Here is an 18615-nt window from a genome sequence, read left to right as displayed (position 1 = left end):
GGCCTGAAGCCAATTTTCACTGCAGATGGCCCAGCTGGGACTCTGACAGCAGGTGGGTGGGGTGACCGTGAGCCAGCCTGAACCCAGGATACTGAAGCAGTTTTCCACCTGTGGGCTCAGCACACAGGTGGCAAGACTCAGACATGGGTATGGGAAGATATGAAGGTGCAGTGGGGGGGGGACCCCTGACCAGTGGTCTCCTGCCCCAAACAGCCTGTCCAGTCCAGGGCTAGAACAAGTCAAAGGTATGACCATGTGGCTGCACTGGGAAACATAGCCACATGGGAGAAGAGCATCAGACCTGAGCCAGGGAGGTGGCACAAATTCGAGGGGCCTTCTCCTGCAGCAGAATCCAAGGTGGTGTTTTTGGAAGTTTTGCAGTTCTAAGAGTGGGGACTGGACTGACTGGCAAAAATGAGGAAAGAAGATGTCTTCTCCCTACTCTACTGAGCTCACTGTGGTGAGAAAGGACTCGTGGGGTGCTGGGGCACCAGCAGAGCTGTCTCTCCTACCTTGCTCCCCACCTCCTTCCATGGCCCAGGAGCCTAACCATGACTGTTACTCCAGATTACCTGGGTCATTTTCCGTGCTCGCTGATTACCCCTGGGTAGCTGTTCATGATTCCAGAGAGTCAGAACACATGGTCTGCATGTCATGGTCTGCATGTTTGCCAGCCGAATAAAGGCGCTGGTGGCAGCAAGTCCGAGCTGGATTTGCAGCTGGAAGTTTTGTTGTCCCCTGCCTGCCCACTGTGAGCATATACACATTACATGTCCTAACCAGGACTGAAAACGCAAGGAGCATCCCATTTCTCTAGCTAAGAAAGACGTCTCAGCAATCCTCTGCATTCTTCGGATAGCAGTTGTTTTCTAAGTGAGAGGGGTGGGTGGGTGAGGGGCTCAGCTAAGGACACAAAGCTCAGTCCTGGACAGGATGATGCTTCGGGTATGAGGAAGGGTGACCTCTTAGCTGACCGGTCTTCTAAAAACACAGCCTCCAAAAGAGAACAAATACCCAGTGTCTAGGTGTCCCAGGAGACCCTTGGAGCTTTCTCTATCCCTCTCACCACCCTTGGGCCCAGCAGCCTTCAGAGGCACACACCTATCCCCCATGTACTGCCCCCACGCACACATATGCTATGGACACACCACCTGCCTCTGTGTTTCTCCTCCAGCCTTCATGTTCTGTCTGGATTACCTTTCCTTCCCTTTTCAGCTCTACAAATCACTTTTCCCTTGTGACTTACACACCTTAAACATTCCTCCCAGTTCTATCTCTTCAGTGATTTCTCAGGGTGGACAAGATCTGCTGATCCCTTGGCCCTGTTCCACTGGGATAGGAACCACCCAATCTGGGCAGCTCCACCCTGACTTCATGCCATGAAGGGCCTCTGCTCCAGTCTCACTGTTCAATCCCACTCCGTTTGGAGGTTTATCCTCGGAGTGCTTTGTCAGACCAATGTGGGTGCTTCTTGCTCTACCTAAAGAGAGCGATGGGATCACAGTGAGGCAGTGATGGGCCAGTGGACACCCACAGACCCCTTGCATGTACACTATGCAGGACCAGAGTCTATGATATAGAAGAACCAGAGCTACTTGTTTGACTAGGGTATAATTTACCCCAGGCTTTTGGGGTGGGAAAACTGGGAGAGAGAGCCATCCTAGGAGAAGACGCATTAACATGTCCACTTCCACCTCTCTCTGCATTCCAAAGAATGCCAGTGAGATGCTCCCAGCCCAGAGGGAGCTGCCAGCTAACCCCCTCCCCAGTCTTCTGTGATCACTTAATGCTTGACTTCATTCAAATAACTCAAGGTAATGTAAGCCATGCTGCCCACAGGGATGCGAACAGCGGCCCATAGATTCCCCCACACTCATTAAGTTCATGGAATAAAAGAATGGAGGTGAAAAAGGGAGGAGCCATTTGTAGACCACCAGAGTAACCGAGGACGAAGATGAAGTTGATAAGGAGGTGGGGTATGGAAGAGGTTTAAGTGTTCAAATCAGTGGGGCAGTAGGAGACAATGGATGAGGTGGTGGGTCCAATCACCCCTCAGAACCCAGCCACCTGTGTTTGCACAAGGGCCTGGTAAGGATCCTGGGAGATGGTTCACCTCAGAAGGTTCCATGTCCCCAATGGGCACGGGTCACACTAGGTATGTTTTAGGACAGATATCCCAGGGTTCTCAACCCCACCTTGAGTGACTTCTCTAATCATAATTATCCTCGCATTACAGAACTACTTCCTTAGAACCTCTAGGTCCTCAAAGAGCCCTCACTGTTCTGGAATATAAAGGAAAGAGATCTGGTTCCTTACTAAGGACCCTGTGATCACTGACTCTCTCCAACAAAGGCACAGCCTGCATCACACATGGGGAGCTCCCTACCCCAGCATGGTGGGAGAAAACCTGTTGCCATCTGCTGGGGCAAAGGCAGCGCTGCATAGCGAACTGTACTCTCTAATTTTAAGACTCATGGGGCTTACATGCCTGTCTGGTTTTATCTCTTCAATGCCTCTTGGTCCCAGGATAACTTCTGACGCCTCCCTTCACCTGGTCCAACAGATCAGCCCAGGGAGCTGGATTCATAACTCCCTGCTTTATCCAAGGAGCACCTCTGCCCTGCAGCACCGAGGGCCACTGGCCTTTGCTGTCACCTACTGATTCCACGCATGACCTGGAGTTCTCCAGGGAAGGAAGTCTCCAAACGGGACCTCCAAGGCCTCTCTTCAGACCTGCATTTCTCATGGTCCCTTTGGTCAAGGACTCTTAACTACTGCCTCCGTGGAGAAGAGGAAATGAAATGGGAAGGCTGCCAGTACCTGACAATTCAGAGGCCACTTCTCCAGACTGCTGGGCTAATGGCCTGTTCTCCTTGGGAGCAGGAATGGCTTGAGGCCTAAAGCTTGAGCAGCTGGCTAGGAGGCGAGACCCCAACTCCATCCAACTGCACCATCATTCAGAAGAGCATATTGAGGGCCAAGGAGAGGAGACAATCTGCCCAAGGCCACGTGGCCAAAGTTGGTTCCATGCCCACCTCCCCGGCTCCTAATCGAGTGGCCTCTCAGTGGTCTTCTGGAGCCTCACTCCAGCTGCAAGACTTAGCCAGCCCACATAAGCCAGCTCAGCCATCAAGCCCTGAGCTCAGAGTGGGGACTCTGCAGCCTCTGTTCCTCAGATGAGAAGTTGTCCTTACATGGAGATATACGGAAAGTCAGCTCTGCCGTGTAAGGAGGGGGCAGAGGAGGGGGCATAGAGCTTCTTAAGCTCTCCCTAAGCCCTGCCCAAACTCTGTGCATACCAGGCTGGCTGCAGGAGAATGTTTCACCAATCAGTACCACACCCTTTGTTGGCTTAACACAAGCTTCTGCTGGAGGGGGAGGCAAGTGTGTGTGTGTGTGTGTGTGTGTGTGTGTGTGTGTGTGTGTAGGGGGTGGGGCGGCTATGATTGGAAGACAAGGACGTGGGTCCTCAGGTATAGAAATCTTGGGAGAACTCCTGGCAGCTTCTGAAGGCAGAAGAGAAATGGACCAGGAAAGAGGGGAATCAAGAAACAGCCCACGGTCACATGGGGCAACTGCTCTTCCTCACCTTGCCCATGCAGATGGCACAAAAGGGGCAGAATGATCTCATAGCCACAGCCCCAGAAAAGCAGGCAGAGGGAGAGTGAGTTCCACAATCCTTAGAGACCCATCGGCACCCGGTCACTGGACTGCTTCAAGGAACGTACAGGGCACAGCTGTGACACCCCAGGGGTGACATTGCCCGGGAGGCGTCAGCGTTCTCCCACCCCATCTTTCCAGAAACAAGAGTGGTCACAGATCACTGTAAGAGGCCAGTTGCTAAGGGGTGTGGAGGGCAGAGGATAGGAGGCCTGTCAGAAGCCCATGAGAGAGCTCAGCATTCCACCCCCCCCCCCGCCCCAGGCAGTAACCTTTGGTGCCCTAAAACCACTGAAGGGTGGTGGTGGATGTCATCAAACTACAAGGCTTCCTGGGACCAGAACCTCTAAGGGAAAATGGCCCAAGAGTTTGAAGAAGTCTTCACAGATGGCATTTACATAGTATGCATGCTTACAATTTCCCCACCCATATTTCTAGGAAGAAGGGATTGGATCCAAGCCCTGCCGATTTGATTTGCAGTACAGTGCAACTTCCCACCCCTGTCTACGCTGTTTTCTCTCCTCCCACCGGCCTGGGCTTCACCTGCTGCTGATCTTCCCACCTGCCTGTCCCTGCACCGCTCCAAGGTGCCAGATAAGCCCAACTCCCATCCAAGGCACCCATTGGCCTGGCCTGTGGGCTTCATTACATTCCACGTCCACCTTCCCTCCTCATGAGCTTTGCCCACGAAGCCCGAGTTCCTTGGCCCTGGTAAGTCTGGGAGGTGAGTGCTTCTGTCTTCCTTTCCTCTGCTCATGATGGAGGCTGGCAAGATTTCTCCACCTGGACAGAAACCAGGTGCTGCGTGGCAGAGCAAGAATGGACACTGGCCAGACGTCCAACAGGAATCTCAGCTTTTCCATGGACCAAGCAGTAGGCCCTGAGCAGACATCAGTTTCCTCAGCTACCAAACAAAGGCAATAGTGGAAACTCTCCTGTGGTGGTTGGGAGGGTTAAATGCATCTAAATAACCTGTACTTAGCATAGACTCAGCCATTGTTCACACTCAAAATCATCTCGGCTACTTGTTGCTGTTAAAGGTAATGACAGCAGCCTCTCACGGTCAGGGAGAACGTATTTTCTGCTCATTCATCTTCAGCAGAAATGGCAAACACCTGCTTCTGTCCTGCTAGATAACAACCCTAAACGGGCTCAATCACGGCTCTTAAGTCATTGCTTCTGCCCTGGACACAGCGCACTCACTCCTGACCAACTGCACAGGATGCTTTCCCTCGGGAAACAGAAGCAACCGCCCACCCTTTGTACCCTGGGGCCGTGGCCTCCCCTCCCTCCTCACATGTCAGGCCTGTTGCCTCCCCTTTCTGTCCCCCTTACCCGCTTTTTCACAGTGTTTACTTCAAGTTTTCATTCTCACTTGATATGTTTATTGTAATGTCAGCTCCAGGAAATTTGTCTGCTCTGCCTACAGATTCCTCCTCGGCCCCCAGGACAATGCCTGGTGCATGGCAATCCTGCTGAAGTTGCTGAGTGAATAACCAAGTGAATGAATGAATGCATTTAGTTCTCCCCCCCACACACACACCTTTCAAGGCCTGGCTGAAACACCACCTCCTCAGAGACTTCCCTGATTCCTGCTTCCTCTCCTCCTCTCCTCTGCCACTCAGGCCTCTTACCTTACTGATGTCAGGAAGGCAGCTCTGAGCAAAGGCATCACCATTCCTGTCTAAGGCTCTTGGGGACATAGTGACCTGTGACAGCATCAATGGACCTTATTCCAGATCCAGAAGGATGCGAGCTTGGACACAATATCTCAGCTTTCTCATGTGCAGACTGGGACCCTAACACATGACTTTCAGGGCATGAGTGGTCCCCATCTCCTTAAGTGAACTTGGGCTGTGTTCATCATAATGAATGTTTGCTGCACTACAGAACCATCTCTTTCCCTAACATCCTGCCAGGGCCCCAAATGGGAGTGTCCTTGTAGGGACAGGTCAGAGAAGGGGTCCAATGATGCCCACAAAACTGTTATTTTTCTCCAAGGGAAAGAAGGGGGTCCTGTGGTCACTCACACTTCATCAAAACAGAGATCCAGAGGCTACAGAGACTCCAACACTAGATCAGATCCCTGTCTTACCTGCCCAGGCTCAGGGAACACTGTGGAAGAAGGGTGGAAAGATTTTAAAAGCCTCAGGTACATGGGATCAGCTTGAGGCACACCCTCCAGACATGGACTGAGGCCTGCAGGATCCTGCAGTTAATACCAAAAACGTAACCCGCTGAGGAGGACCCTCAGTAGAAGGGGATATAAAAGTACAACGTTTTTATTTTAAAAAATCAATAAAAATAAAGGAAGTTTTAAGAGAGTGATTGAAAGCATCAGTCCCTTGAGTTCTTGCAGTTTCACCCCAAGGTCTGGCACTGCAAAGACTGTGACAAAGGACTCTCGATATTGGCATCACCCACAGCCGGGCACACAGGATTCTTGGTTGTGACCATGTACAGACTCCATCTCCCATCAGTATGCCAGCATAAGCATTTTTATAATTCATAAACAAAGTCGGCTTTCCTCAGTTGGTGCTGTCTAATTATCACTGTAGGAGACCAAGGACGAAACCTTGCTTTACTCAGACCAATCTTCCCTTTTAGTTCCGGCATAAACTGTGTAAGTAAAGGAACTTCCACAGACCAAGAAGTCTAAATGGAAGCTTTGGTACAGCTGTCTGTCTGCAGGTGGCACCAATATTCCTAATGAGACCGGGAGCCCAAGAACTAGGGCATGGAGCCTTGCCTTCATTTTTCCTTGGACAACCTCATTCAATTTTCCCACTTCAGCTAATGAACTGGGAAACTTCCTCTTTAGTTCTATTCTCCCTGCTGAGTGCCAGGGCCATCTTCCACCTAGGAAACACCGAGGTTAACTGCAAACACCACAAGGTCCAGAGCTAAGCTCATGCTTCCTGCCTTCTCTCTTGACCCTCACCCCTTCGTCCCTCCGCTAGCATGTGCAGCTGCGTGCCTCTCATCAGGCAGCCTAGGTTCCAAAGTCCCTTTTGACACCTCCTTCTCCAGGAAAATGTCTTTTTCTCCTTGGTCCTTTTTCTCCTGTTCTGCTGTTGCTATCTCAAGTCAGGCCTTCTTCACCTCTTAGCTGATCCATGTCTGGATGGCCGTTCTGTGTCCAAGACCTGCCTTCTACTATCCAGCCAGGAGCCAGCTTCCAAGCAAGTCTTCTTCATCCATACATCATGGGACCTGTCGAGGGGCTCCTAATGCCACCAAGTGAGCTCCTGACCTCGTGCTTTGGGCCCTCTGCTTTTCTAGCACAGCTTTTGCTCCTGCTTATCTCAAGCTATTTTCCTCTTCACATGCCCTAAACACTAGCCAACACTAGTAAAGCTTCCCCCAAATTTAACACCCTTTTACAATTTACGTGGCTTTCCCATTTCCATGTGTTAAACACTACTCTCTATTACAGATCTTGCTGAAACGTCACCTTTTCCATACATTCATTCATTGGCAAATGTGAAACATTTATTCTGCAGCAAGCACTTCTGATTGCCTTAGCACATAGCCCTTTCTCTTCTCGTACCCTCTTGTGAACATAATCAGATCTCCTTCTTAGGGCCAATAGTCTACTCATTTATTTATTTTGTGGTACTAGGGGTTGAACCCAGTACCTTGTCTATGCTTGGCAAATGCTCCACCATTAAGCTACATCTTTAGCCCATTTATTAGTTATTTATTCATTTATTTATTTATGTACACATGGGAATGGTGGAGTGTGTGACATGTGGTGTATGCATGTGTGTGTGCGCAGATGTGTGCCCCATATGTATGCATGTAGAGGCCAATAAGATAATACCAGGTGTCCATCTCTTATCTCATTATCACCTATCTGCATACTTCCCTGAGAGGAGGTCTTTCTTTTAACCTTGAGCTTGTGTAATTCAGTGAGGCCCAGTGAGCCTCTGGTCTCTGTCTCCTACAGATTGGGGTTACAGACATGTATGGCTGCACCTAGCTTTTTACATGGGTTCGGGGAGTCAAACTTGGAGGTTTCTGGTCTGAGAGTCCTTCATGCTTAACTGGAAAGTGCTTTTAACTGCTAAGCCATCTCCCCAGCCACTTATTTATTTTTATAACTCCAACACTGTCTGATAATGTACCTCGCAAACAATGGATGTTCAGTAATATTTGTTGAATCAAATTAAGATTTATACTGTCAATATTTTTGATACTTGGTAGTTTAATTTTCCTAGGCTTTTTTTCTGCTAATGTACGCATGTCCAGGGAGAAGTAAAAATAAACTAATGATACTTCTTAATGGCTATAAACCTATAATTATGGTCAGCTTGCAGTTGTCCATGCCACTTGAAAAATAGCATTGGAAAGAATCCCACTCTAGAATAATAATTCAAAAAACCTCATTATTTTCCATCATTCTTTAACAGTATTGCACAATTTTTTTTAAACAGCTGGTTTTCATTCTTAGTTCTGTCTGGCTGTTTTGTTGATATTTGTGTTTACAGATCTCAGTAACTGGCTGGGAGAGGGCGCAGAAGGTAAGATGGACAGCTATGCTGGTTGGAGGAACCCAACTCAGAATGAACAACCTCAGACCATCACAATATCACGTTTATTTAGAGTGTAGCAGTATACTGTAAGGTGTGGCCATTTCTTTCAGATAACTATCAAGAGGAGAGATTTCTAGCTTCCTACCCAACCCACTTTGGTGTCCAGAATGTGTTTTTGCTTGCAGAAAATAACAAAGTGCTACTGGGAGTGATAAGGTTGGCAGATAGAGGGAGGGCTGTGTTTCCGATCTAGCTGGCATCATAAGGTACCTTGCTGTGCCACTGGGAGCCACTGGATGCAAATCAAAGAAAGTGAGATTCGCAATTTTGCATTGATAGCCAGTTAATGCAAGGGGGAAGGACCCTTTTGCCATTTCTGAAGGAAACAAATATCACATGTGGTGATTCAGCAGCTGCATTAGTTGAGAAAATTGATGCACATTTCATGTGTCAGGGAGCTGAATCCCAGAGAATGGAGCCAACCTCCTAGAAAATGGTTTCTTTATATAGTTCCATCCATTTATTGTTTGATTGGACTTTCTGTATATTAAATTCAAGCTGTTCTGCCACTCATGGGAATTATGATGCGCTGGCTCGGTGGGAAATAATGAAGGTGATGGGATTTTACAGCATCACATTACAAAGGAGGCGTCCCCAGCCTCATCCATCTCTCCATCAAGTAGCTTGTGTGTAAGGTGGCACTTATATTAAAACGATTTTTCTGATTCAGTTTAATGACACTCATTCGAGTCCTGACACCCGGAATATGATTACACGAGCTAAATGCATTCTCCTTCCACCCAGCCGTGGTCAGCCAAGGCTGACCTCTCCTCCCTCCTGCCCCACCTTCCCACACACCCATCATCTGTCTGGAGCTGGCATGGCACAAGGAAAGCTGATGGATGAGCTCCCACCGAACTCGAGCTAGACTCAGGAGAGTGGAGTCCTTTGAAAGAGAACTCTGGATGCCCAAAAGCCTGAGGCTGACACCTGGGGTGGCCTAAGTGAAATGTTCCACTGGGTATTTCAAATACGACGTCCCCAGCTGGTGACAACTGGGAAAAGTTGTGGAGCCTTTGGGAGGCGGAGCCTTGCTGGAGGAGGAGGTGTGTCCTTGTGGGTGAACCTTGAGGTTTATCAGGCCAGTCCACTGGGCGTTCAGAGCCGGCTCACTCAGACTGCTCCTGCGTGCTATGCGAGCTAGCTTCCAATGCGTACCAAGCTTTCCCAACCACGATGAGGCATCCCCTCAAAACTGGAAGTCAAGTGACCTATTTCCGCCTGTGAGAAGGTAACTACTCCATCTCCTTTCACTTTATTACTAGCAAGTCTTCCTTAGAAATTGGTGTGAGGTCAACACTATGCACCTCCGAAAGAGATTGCTTGGGACCTGGTCCCTACTTTCCAGAAAAGAAACACTGACTTGGATGAATTTTTAAGGTACATGTTGAGGGCTCCACACTGTCAGCCTCCTGGAAATGGCTGGTTGCATGCAAGGTCAACTACCCAAGGACAGGCAGAAGAGCTCCCAGCTTAGGCAGAGTGTGGTAAGAGCCCTGCATGGCCTGGGACAAATGCTCCTTCCTGGGTGAAAGGAACAAACACACCCAGTGTTCTGCAGTGACTAGGTGGGGGCTTCCCCCTGCTGAGGATGAGTGGGGGGTCTTACTTTTTTCCTTGTTTTTTTTAAAGATATTTATTTATTTATCGATGACAGAGAAAGAGGGAGAGAATGGGCACACCAGGGCCTCTAACCACTGCAAACAAACTCCATACGCTTGCATCACCTTGTGCATCTGGCTTATGTGGGACGTGGAGAATCAAACCTGGGTCCTTAGGCTTTGCAGGCAAGGACCTTAACCACTAAGCCATCTCTCCAGACTCCTTGCTTTTATTTATGCTATTTAGAGGCAGAATAACTTTTACGGCTATGTTTAAAGACAGAACCACAAATAAGCAGAGCAGAGTTGAGATGACTTTCCAGAGCTTCTGGAAGACAGCTGTCAAATGAGCATCCTTGCGGAAATCCCTTTCCAAAAACTGCAGCGATTTGAACTGCTGGGCCTGAAGGCAACGGGGAGCTCTGGAGCAAGGCACCCCCTAAGAGGTTCAAGTGCCACCTGTGTGAGTTAACTTCTCCCTCCTCCAAGTATGGAAGCCCCAGGCCCACCCTGCTGTTTAAGCAGCTCCTATAGTCTCAGAGCGATCCCCATCTGTGTCAGAGCGAAGGCCAGCCCCTCAGGGTGGTGAGTGCATGCCAGCCCCCTTCCCACACGCTCAGTAACTATTTCATGGGTGGAGAAGAAAGGAAAGTTCCGTGCAGTGCTGACATTCCTCGCAGCCAGCCTGCACCAAGTCTACTATGAGATGCTGCCGCTACTATTTGGCACTCTGGGCCCGTCCCTTCCATGCTGAGGTCTCAGCTGCCTGGGCTTTGAGGTCAACCAACAAGGCATGGCGTCCTGTTCTTGTGAAATGTTCCTCCCGGGGCCGGGAAGGTCTTCAGTACTTTATCTTTGAGGCTGGGCCCCCGCTGTGAACTTTTCAAGTGGCTGGAGGGGAAGCAGGGCCAGCAAGCACGCTGAGAAGTTTCCTGTTGCCTGTACTTCCAAATGCAGAAGTCTTCTCTCCCCCTCTTCTGCTGTTCCAACCTTTGGTCCCAGTCACTACCATACAGCTCTTGCTGGAATTATTGCCACAGCTTTCCTGCCCTACACTGTACTCATTCCCCAGCAGCCACAGTGATTCTCAAAGCTCTCCAGGGGCTTCCCGGAATGGTGTCATGGTGGTCACGAGGCGCTCTCTAACCTCCTTTCCTTTCCCTACCTGCTCCCCCACGCAGCCCAGCCACAGGGACTTTCTTGCTGTGACAAAAACAGCACACTAAGGAGCCTCCTGCCTGGTGACCTTCACGTGTGCTGTTCCTGCTGCCTGGAATGTTCTCTGCGCTGTCCACGTTCTTCCGGGTCCCTCTCAGTACCGCTTTGTCTGACTTCTTGTTCTCCTAACATAAAATGGCAACTCTCTCTGCTCCACCTGGCCTCCTCCACTCAGCACTCTCTGCCTGCCTGTCACACCCTGTTGTATTCCTCTCTGTGGCCTGATAGGATGTGTGCATTTACCTCTTTGCTGTCGTGTCCTGTCCAATCAAATTGAAAGCTGCGCAGACTATTTTCTTCACTGCCGCATCCCAGTGTCTACTGGTCACTGAATAGATATTTGGGGATTAAGTGACTGAATGGAAGGACATATCATGGTTCGAGGGTTTCTCTACAGGTCACTTTCTACTTCTCCCTGACCCTTGGAGTCCCAAGGCAAGCATGGCCAAGTAGGTGTTTGGGAAAAACCTCCCCTGTAAGATGCCCCAGTCTTCCTGAGGTTGAGGTCGTAAACAGTCTGTTTATCCTTTCCATGTCATTTCTGCACACACACATCCTGCCCAACAGCACAGCATGGCTACCAACTGGACAGTCCTGCCGTTGGTTCTCTCACGGTCAAAAGATGGTCATCCAGTGGGAAAACCGAAGCTGGGAAAACCAAGGCATAAATGTGTTTGATTGAACAAACACATATTGAGGCTCACTGTATCATCAGGCCCTATTCTGGGCCGGAATCATACAATGATCTTTGGAGCAGTGGTCTGACCTTGAAGACATCACATCCTTGGAGAAAGACACAAAGATAGCCAAAGTTGATAAAATGTGGCAATTACAAGATATAAGAGCACGAAGGGGCTGGAGAGATGGTTCAGCAGTTAATGCGCTTGCCTGCAGAGCCTCATGACCTGGGTTTGATTTCCAAGTACCGACATAAAGCCATATGCACAGGGTGGTGCATGCATCTAGAATTTGTTTGCAGAATCTGGAAGCCCTGGTGCACCCATCCCACCCTCTCCTGGCAAATAATTAAATAAAAACATTTTTTAAAAAAACCTTTGAAAAAGAATAAAAAGTCTATAAACAGGAGATAAGAGGAAGATCCTCAACCCCTATGTAGCATTATGAGTATAAAATGTCCCTTATAGTGTCACATGTTCATCATTAAGCTCCATACTCAGCCCTAGCTGGTAGAGCCTTTGACAGGTGGGATCATGCACAAGGAGGTGTGTCACTGGGGGGTTGGCCTTGAGGCTTATTAGTTCAGTCCTACTAGGTGTTCGCTAGCTGGGTCTCTCTTACTGCTTCCTCCCAGCTGCTATGACAAGACATGAGCTAGTTTTCTGCTGGTGTTGAGCTTTCCCAACCAGGATGAAACCTCCCCTCCAGATTGTAAGCCAAAGTAAGGCCTTTCCTCCCATAATCTGCTTCTGGTTGTGTGTCTTGTCCCAGCAATGAGAACGTAACTGCTACATGCTAGAAGCCTGGGAAAACCTCGGGAAAGCGATGGTGTAGATTTAAACTTGGAAGATTATGAGAGCCGGTAACACACAGGAGCAGAGAGGGGTCTTGGCTGCAGCACAAAGAGCATGCACGTTCGCAGGAAAGGAGATGAGCCTCACTTGATTGCCTCTGCAAGTCCCTATTGGACTGACATGTAATTAGAGTGTTCATGTATTCTCAGCACCTACCATACTACCTGGTGCACAGTAGGCATCCAATAAATGTTGAAGGAATAAAAAATTCCTTATTGGAATGTACATCTGCACCATGTCTTGTGAATTTTACTACAAGAGAACTGTTCATTAAAAAATGTCATCAAAGAAAAGACCATGAGGTCATTCATTCCCCATAAAGGTGCCATGCTCTGTCTTTTGGGCAGCGATCCATGCCTGGGCAGGAAGCACTATTAATCAGTATCAGGGCTGAGGCACTTGGGTACTAGGAGAGTTGGGGGCAGGGCCCCAGAGGCAGTGGGTGAAGGTATAAACAAAATTCTGGAAATTGAAGGGTTAATAAAAACAGACATCAGGTCCAATCAGGGACTCCAGTCTACAATATTCCTGTCTCAACCTCTCAGCCTGAATCTCAGGCAGCCCCCTTCCAGGACGGTATCTTAAAGAAAAATGCAAATCATCTGGTGGCCACTTTGTGCTTGAAAGAAGTCAAAATTGATTCTGTTTCTGTTAAGCGATTTTTGGACACTGTCAAAAGTTCTCGCATCTCAGAGCATGGGGTGACAGACAGGCTGCTGGTTTCAATTACATAGCTAAGCCAACCAGTAGCAGCAGGCCACCTTATCAAAAGAGATGCTGCTCTAACCTTTCCCAAGCCCAGCTCCCTGTCCTTAAGATGTCCACGAGCAGCCCAGCCCATTCAGGCCTGGAGCTGATCCCCCAGGACCCCTGTGGACCACTGCTCCCCAGTTTCCCTCCCATGCGCTCCTCCCTCATCCCCACATCCTCACTCAAGCCACCCCAGCGGATTGGTTCAGGCAGCTCAGGCTGCTCATGAAGCCAAGCAAAGTCAAGCAAAAGAAGTAGGGGTGCCTGCTTTGACAAAGTTCACCTTGTATAATACTAGGCTCCCAAACCAGTTATGTCGGTCTTATTTAGTATTGGGAGTTCCATGTTATCCCTTTCCTCTGCTAACAGAGGTAATTGGGGATCTGTTTTATTTATAGCATCGATGATGAACATGGAAATTAATCCTTGAATGGAGCATCTGGGAGCTCAACTGTCAAGGGAACATGAGGAGAGCCTGGGCAGAGCTGGGGTCTTCCACACTGGCACAGGAAGCTGCCAAGGGAGTGCAGTCTTCAAGCCGGGGTGGTGGTTTGGGCTATTATTGCTCTTGTGTGCTTATGGAATTTTGAGATATTAAATAAACAGAAATAATTGGCTTCAGGAGATTCTTCTCTAGAGAATACCTAGTAACTCAAGAGTGAGGTGCTGGGAAAGTAGTCCGAGATGGTAACCAGAAAAAATGTGTTCACTCATACGGGCCCTCAGCATGTCATCTTGTGCTGCTGTGGCTGGAAACGGGAGCTCAGGGAAGGAGCAGGGCAGGCAAAGGCTGCAGACACGAAGAGGAAGGTCTCTGCTGGGAGCTGCTAGAAACAAGTGGACCGTGGCAGAGTGTTGGTCCTTGGTACTCTATGGCAACTTGAGGCTCAAATGCAGTATAGAATGAGGAATAATAAGCTTTCGAAATGGCTGGACTGCGACACAACTAGTCAGTGAATGTGGGCAGGATAAGAACCAGCCGAGAGAGAGGAAAACCTTTCCAGGGCTAAGTCAGTAAGTCCTCCAGTGAGGGCACAAGGATGCCCATGGTCCTGTAGCGCATCTCAGTGGACAGCTCAGCCAGCTGCTCTCCTAGACAAGCAGGGCTGGGAGACAACTCAGAGGGCTGCAACAACTGCTGAGGCTGTAGGCTCAACCTTAGATCTACCTTCAAGAGAGGACAGATAGGTTCAGAAGGCACCAGACCAAGCAAATGGGGAAGGTACCCTGCTGACCCTGACCTCTCCATTTAAAACCATTCTGCCAAGCACCTGCTATGTATAGCCAAACAGATGAGCCTAGTAATGGTGCCAAGTGCCAGCTCAGGTCACAGTCAAAGTAGCCCAATCTAGCACTGAACTACAACCAGCCAGGGTGGAGGGGAGGTGAAGAGATAGGTTTCTTATAGCCTATCTGAATTTAATGAAGGCATGAATAAAGGTTCCATTTCTTCCTTTCATTTCATTCTCCTCCCAAAAGCTCGATGTTTAGTGCATCGGGGAAGGAGAAACAAACCTGTTCTTGTTGAGTGCAGGGTGAGAAAGTCCACAGGGCCCACAGTCAAGGGACTCACACCTCTCCTACATGCTTGACTTTTTTTTCTCTTCATCTTCTCTCTCCAGCAGCCTGCCTGCTCTCCTCCCCTTCCTGACCCCAAAAAGCAACTGGGAGGCCAAGACCATCCATCCCTGGATATTGGACTTGCCCCTTGACCAATGCCAAAGGAAACCAACAGTTTTCCTCTCACCAGTATGTAGCAATAAACTACAAATGCAAAACAGTGTAAGACAATTATGGGCTTTCTCAAAAGGTTTTGTTATGAAAGCAGTCATTAATTTCTAATGCAGTATTTTAACCTGCCTGGGAGGAAATGTGTGATTTGCAACATCTCTGTGTGTGCCCAGGATAGTGTCTTCTATGTAACACATTCTTGACCGCATATATGAATAGAATAGATTATCACTCTCTGAGGCCATCTCAAAAAGCAATAACCCTAAAGGTCTGAGTTCCACCTAGGGGTAGATGGAGTAGGGACAGGCAAAGGGATACAGTGCCCAGACTGACATTTGCAAATGAATTCTGGTCCTCATCAGCCACACAGCTATGAGAACTTTTTGGAACCTCTTTGGGCCTTATCTTCTATACCTTTAAAGGATACAGAACTTTCCTACCTAGCAGGGCTGCTGTGAGGACTTAGAGGTGATATATGCAAAGTGCTTAGCACACTGCTGACACACAGTAGTTGCCCAGATGCTATTATACTACTAATAAAAACTAATGGGCAAGTGGCCAGTGAAGTTGTTATTGATCTCCTCAGAAAACCACCTTATTTCAGCCCTGATACCCATCAATCTGCCTGGTGTTTATCCCAATATAGATCCCTCCCTCTGGTGCCATGAGTACCATCCAGGCACTGTGCAGCCACAGCCACATCAGAAACATTGGGATGTGATGTCTACCCATGAGCAAGGTCCCCTACAGGAAGGTACTGGGATGGCCAGGGTCAGCCTAGAAGAGACAAGGGTGTCCTCAGCTTCCCAGCTCATTTTATTGCAAGAATCCCACTGCACCAAAAGCTCAAATCTGCCACTTGAGCCAAAAAAAAAAAAAAAAAAAAAGGACAAAGTTACATAGCCAATCATTTTTACTGACTCTAATGAGCAGCTATTTGAAAGTGCACATCACGTGTGTATATGGATCTTGCGGAGGGGGCAAAGAAGAGAACAGAAGAGACGCCATGGCTTCCCTCAGAAAGTCAGAGATAAAAGAAATGCCGCAGTCAAACATGGTCTCCACAAATGGATGGTGACACCCTATGCTCGCCCCTTGTTACCCCTTCCCCTCCCTTGTGGCAGAATGACAAATGTCATCATTTTAAAAGGTCCCATGCCCTGCTCACCCAGTCCCAATAATCACAAGCAGCATTATGGAAAAATCACCACCACTACCACCACACAAATCACCAGGATGCCACCAACCGGATTGTCAAAGACCAAATAAAAAGCTTCATGAATTCTCTCCATCAGCAGTGTAACACGTCCTGGTCTAAGCAAACTTAGACGCGGCATAGGAATTGTGGAGGGACTTTGCATTAGCATCAAAGGCTTCCAATAACCGAAGCAGAAACCCCTGTAAAATCTATGTCTCTCTATAGCTGCCTTTATTAGCTCTAATCCCACTAGGGTGGCAACAGTAATGTTCTTCCTGGGCCCGAGATCTTGGCATCACCTGAGGTCTTGCTGAACACCTGTCCTTCCCTTGGTGTTCGTCTGGCCACATGACCCATTCAGAGCACTTCACTGCCATCCAGTTAGGTCAGGTCACTGTATCACTGACCTCGGGCTGAGAAAGCCAGACTGCTTCAACTTTAGTTGTGTATTTTCTTAGATTGGGGTCACTGGGAAAAAGTCTGATCTGAGCTACTGAACCCCTGGGCTTCTGTGTATGCAGAGACAATAAACCAAAGAGAAAACCTCCTGCAGATATACCGCAGAGAAAGAAACCCAGGAAGGACCAGTGTCTTCTGGAGAAGGAAATCTGTGTTCTTCCTTACAACGTTCAGCGGACTTCTCATAGACCTCTTCCACCTCACCCAAGCCAGCCCTCAGAAGAAAATGCCATCACCCCACCCTGGCACACACACGCACGCGTGCACACACACTCATCACATCTGGAAAATGAAAATAAAAAATGGTGGCTTAAAGCACGCATGCTTCGACCCCAAAAGAATCACTTCAGAGCGAACCACCACCCCAGCCAAATGCTCGCCGTACTTCCCTTTGCCATGACGCCTCCATCCCTAGCTCCCACGATTGGAGGGGGGGTGCAGGACTCCACTCGCCCCCCCCCCATACCTTCCAAAGCCATCCCGCTCCACGTTGTCCGGCGAGCGCGGCGGGCGCTGACTTACCCCAGAGTGGTCATGGTGACGATGGTGTACCAGAAAGACGCCGGGATGCTCGTGAACTTGCTGGCCGAGGAGCCCTTCTCGGCATAGAACATCACCGTGGCAAAGATGATGATGGCCATGGTGAGGGAGAAGAGGAGGAAGCCCAGTTCGGAGGCGCAGCTCTTCAGGGTGTAGCCCAGGATCCTGAGGCCCTGGGAGTGCCGGGAGAACTTGAAGATCCTGAACACTCGGAAGACCCGCAGGGTGACGAAGGCCCCGGACACGTCCTCGTTGTCGGTCATGACCAGGCCGATGTAGTAGGGCATGATGGCCACCACGTCGATGATGCTCATGACGCTGCGGATGAAGCGGTAGCGGCTGGGCGCGGCGAAGAGGCGCAGCAGGTACTCCACGGTGAAGATCATGACGCACGCCGTGTCCAGGCAGAAGAAGGCCACCGAGTAGCGCTCGCCGCACGGCAGCTCCTTGCTGCCGGGCACCGTGCCGCACGGCACCGTCTCCACCACGTTGGTGATGACCGACACGGCGATGAAGAAGCCCGTGACGTAGTAGAAGACCAGGGCCAGGGTGCTGGTGTGCGGGTTCTCGAAGGCGCGCCACATGGTCTGGCGGAAGCTGAGCGACGGCGCCGCCTCCTGGTTGTTCTCCGAGTCGTTGTCGTCCATGAGGCGCTCGGCGTTCTCGCGCCGGCGGTCCTTGTACTCCTCGTAGCAGCAGTCGCCGATGATCTCGGGCAGGATGCCGTAGAAGGCCAGCTCGTCGTCGTAGGCCGAGATGCACTCGTAGCGCGGGTAGTGCAGCTTGCCCGTGCGGTAGAAGTTGAGGACGCAGCGGAACACCTCGGGGTCGCGGTCGAAGAAGTACTCCTTGGTGTCCTCGTTGAAGAAGAACTCCTTCTCCGTGCTGCCCAGTAGCGTGTCCGGGTAGCGCTCCAGCGTGGTCCGCCACGTCTGGAAGCGCCGCCCGCTCACGTTGAGGACCACCAGCTCGTCCTGCCGCTTGTTCTTCTCCGCCGGCGCCAGGGGCATGGGGCAGTTGGCCACGGGCATCCACCCGATGGCCGCTGCCCGGGCGAACGGCAGCCAGGCCGCGACTCCCGCCGCCATGGTGACGCCAGCTCCCGGGACGCCGCGGACACCAGCTCGGGAGTCAGCTCAGCGAGCCCTGGGGGGACAGGAGAGAAAGCACAGGAGAGGCTGAGTGCCCTGGACTCGGGGAGAAATGGGACAATGGGGGGCAGTGGGGGGGGGGGGAAGCAGGAGCGTGGCTGAACACGACTGCAGGGCTCCAAGGCAAGTTAGTGCAATTCACTACAGGTAGGGGACTTGGTTTTCCCCAACCACCAAAAC

At 50.0% G+C, this 18615-nt stretch overlaps 1 protein-coding gene across 2 annotated transcripts in view; it reads right to left on the bottom strand.

Annotated features, from left to right (window-relative positions):
• Positions 1-18399, bottom strand: part of Kcnd3 (potassium voltage-gated channel subfamily D member 3) — a 245939-nt gene extending 227540 nt beyond the window's left edge. For both annotated transcript variants that reach the window (XM_004658986.2, XM_004658987.2), the window contains exon 1: positions 17267-18399. In XM_004658986.2, coding sequence (XP_004659043.1) covers positions 17267-18372 — 1106 coding nt within the window. In that variant the 5' untranslated portion in view covers positions 18373-18399. The remainder of the gene's footprint in view (positions 1-17266) is intronic.
• Between the last annotated feature and the right edge of the window lie 216 nt (positions 18400-18615).

Source organism: Jaculus jaculus, chromosome 19 (genome assembly GCF_020740685.1).
Source record: "Jaculus jaculus isolate mJacJac1 chromosome 19, mJacJac1.mat.Y.cur, whole genome shotgun sequence".
NCBI classification, from domain to species: Eukaryota; Metazoa; Chordata; class Mammalia; order Rodentia; family Dipodidae; genus Jaculus; species Jaculus jaculus.
Note: the sequence above shows the minus strand (reverse complement) of the source record. Positions and strands in the feature narration are given on the sequence as shown.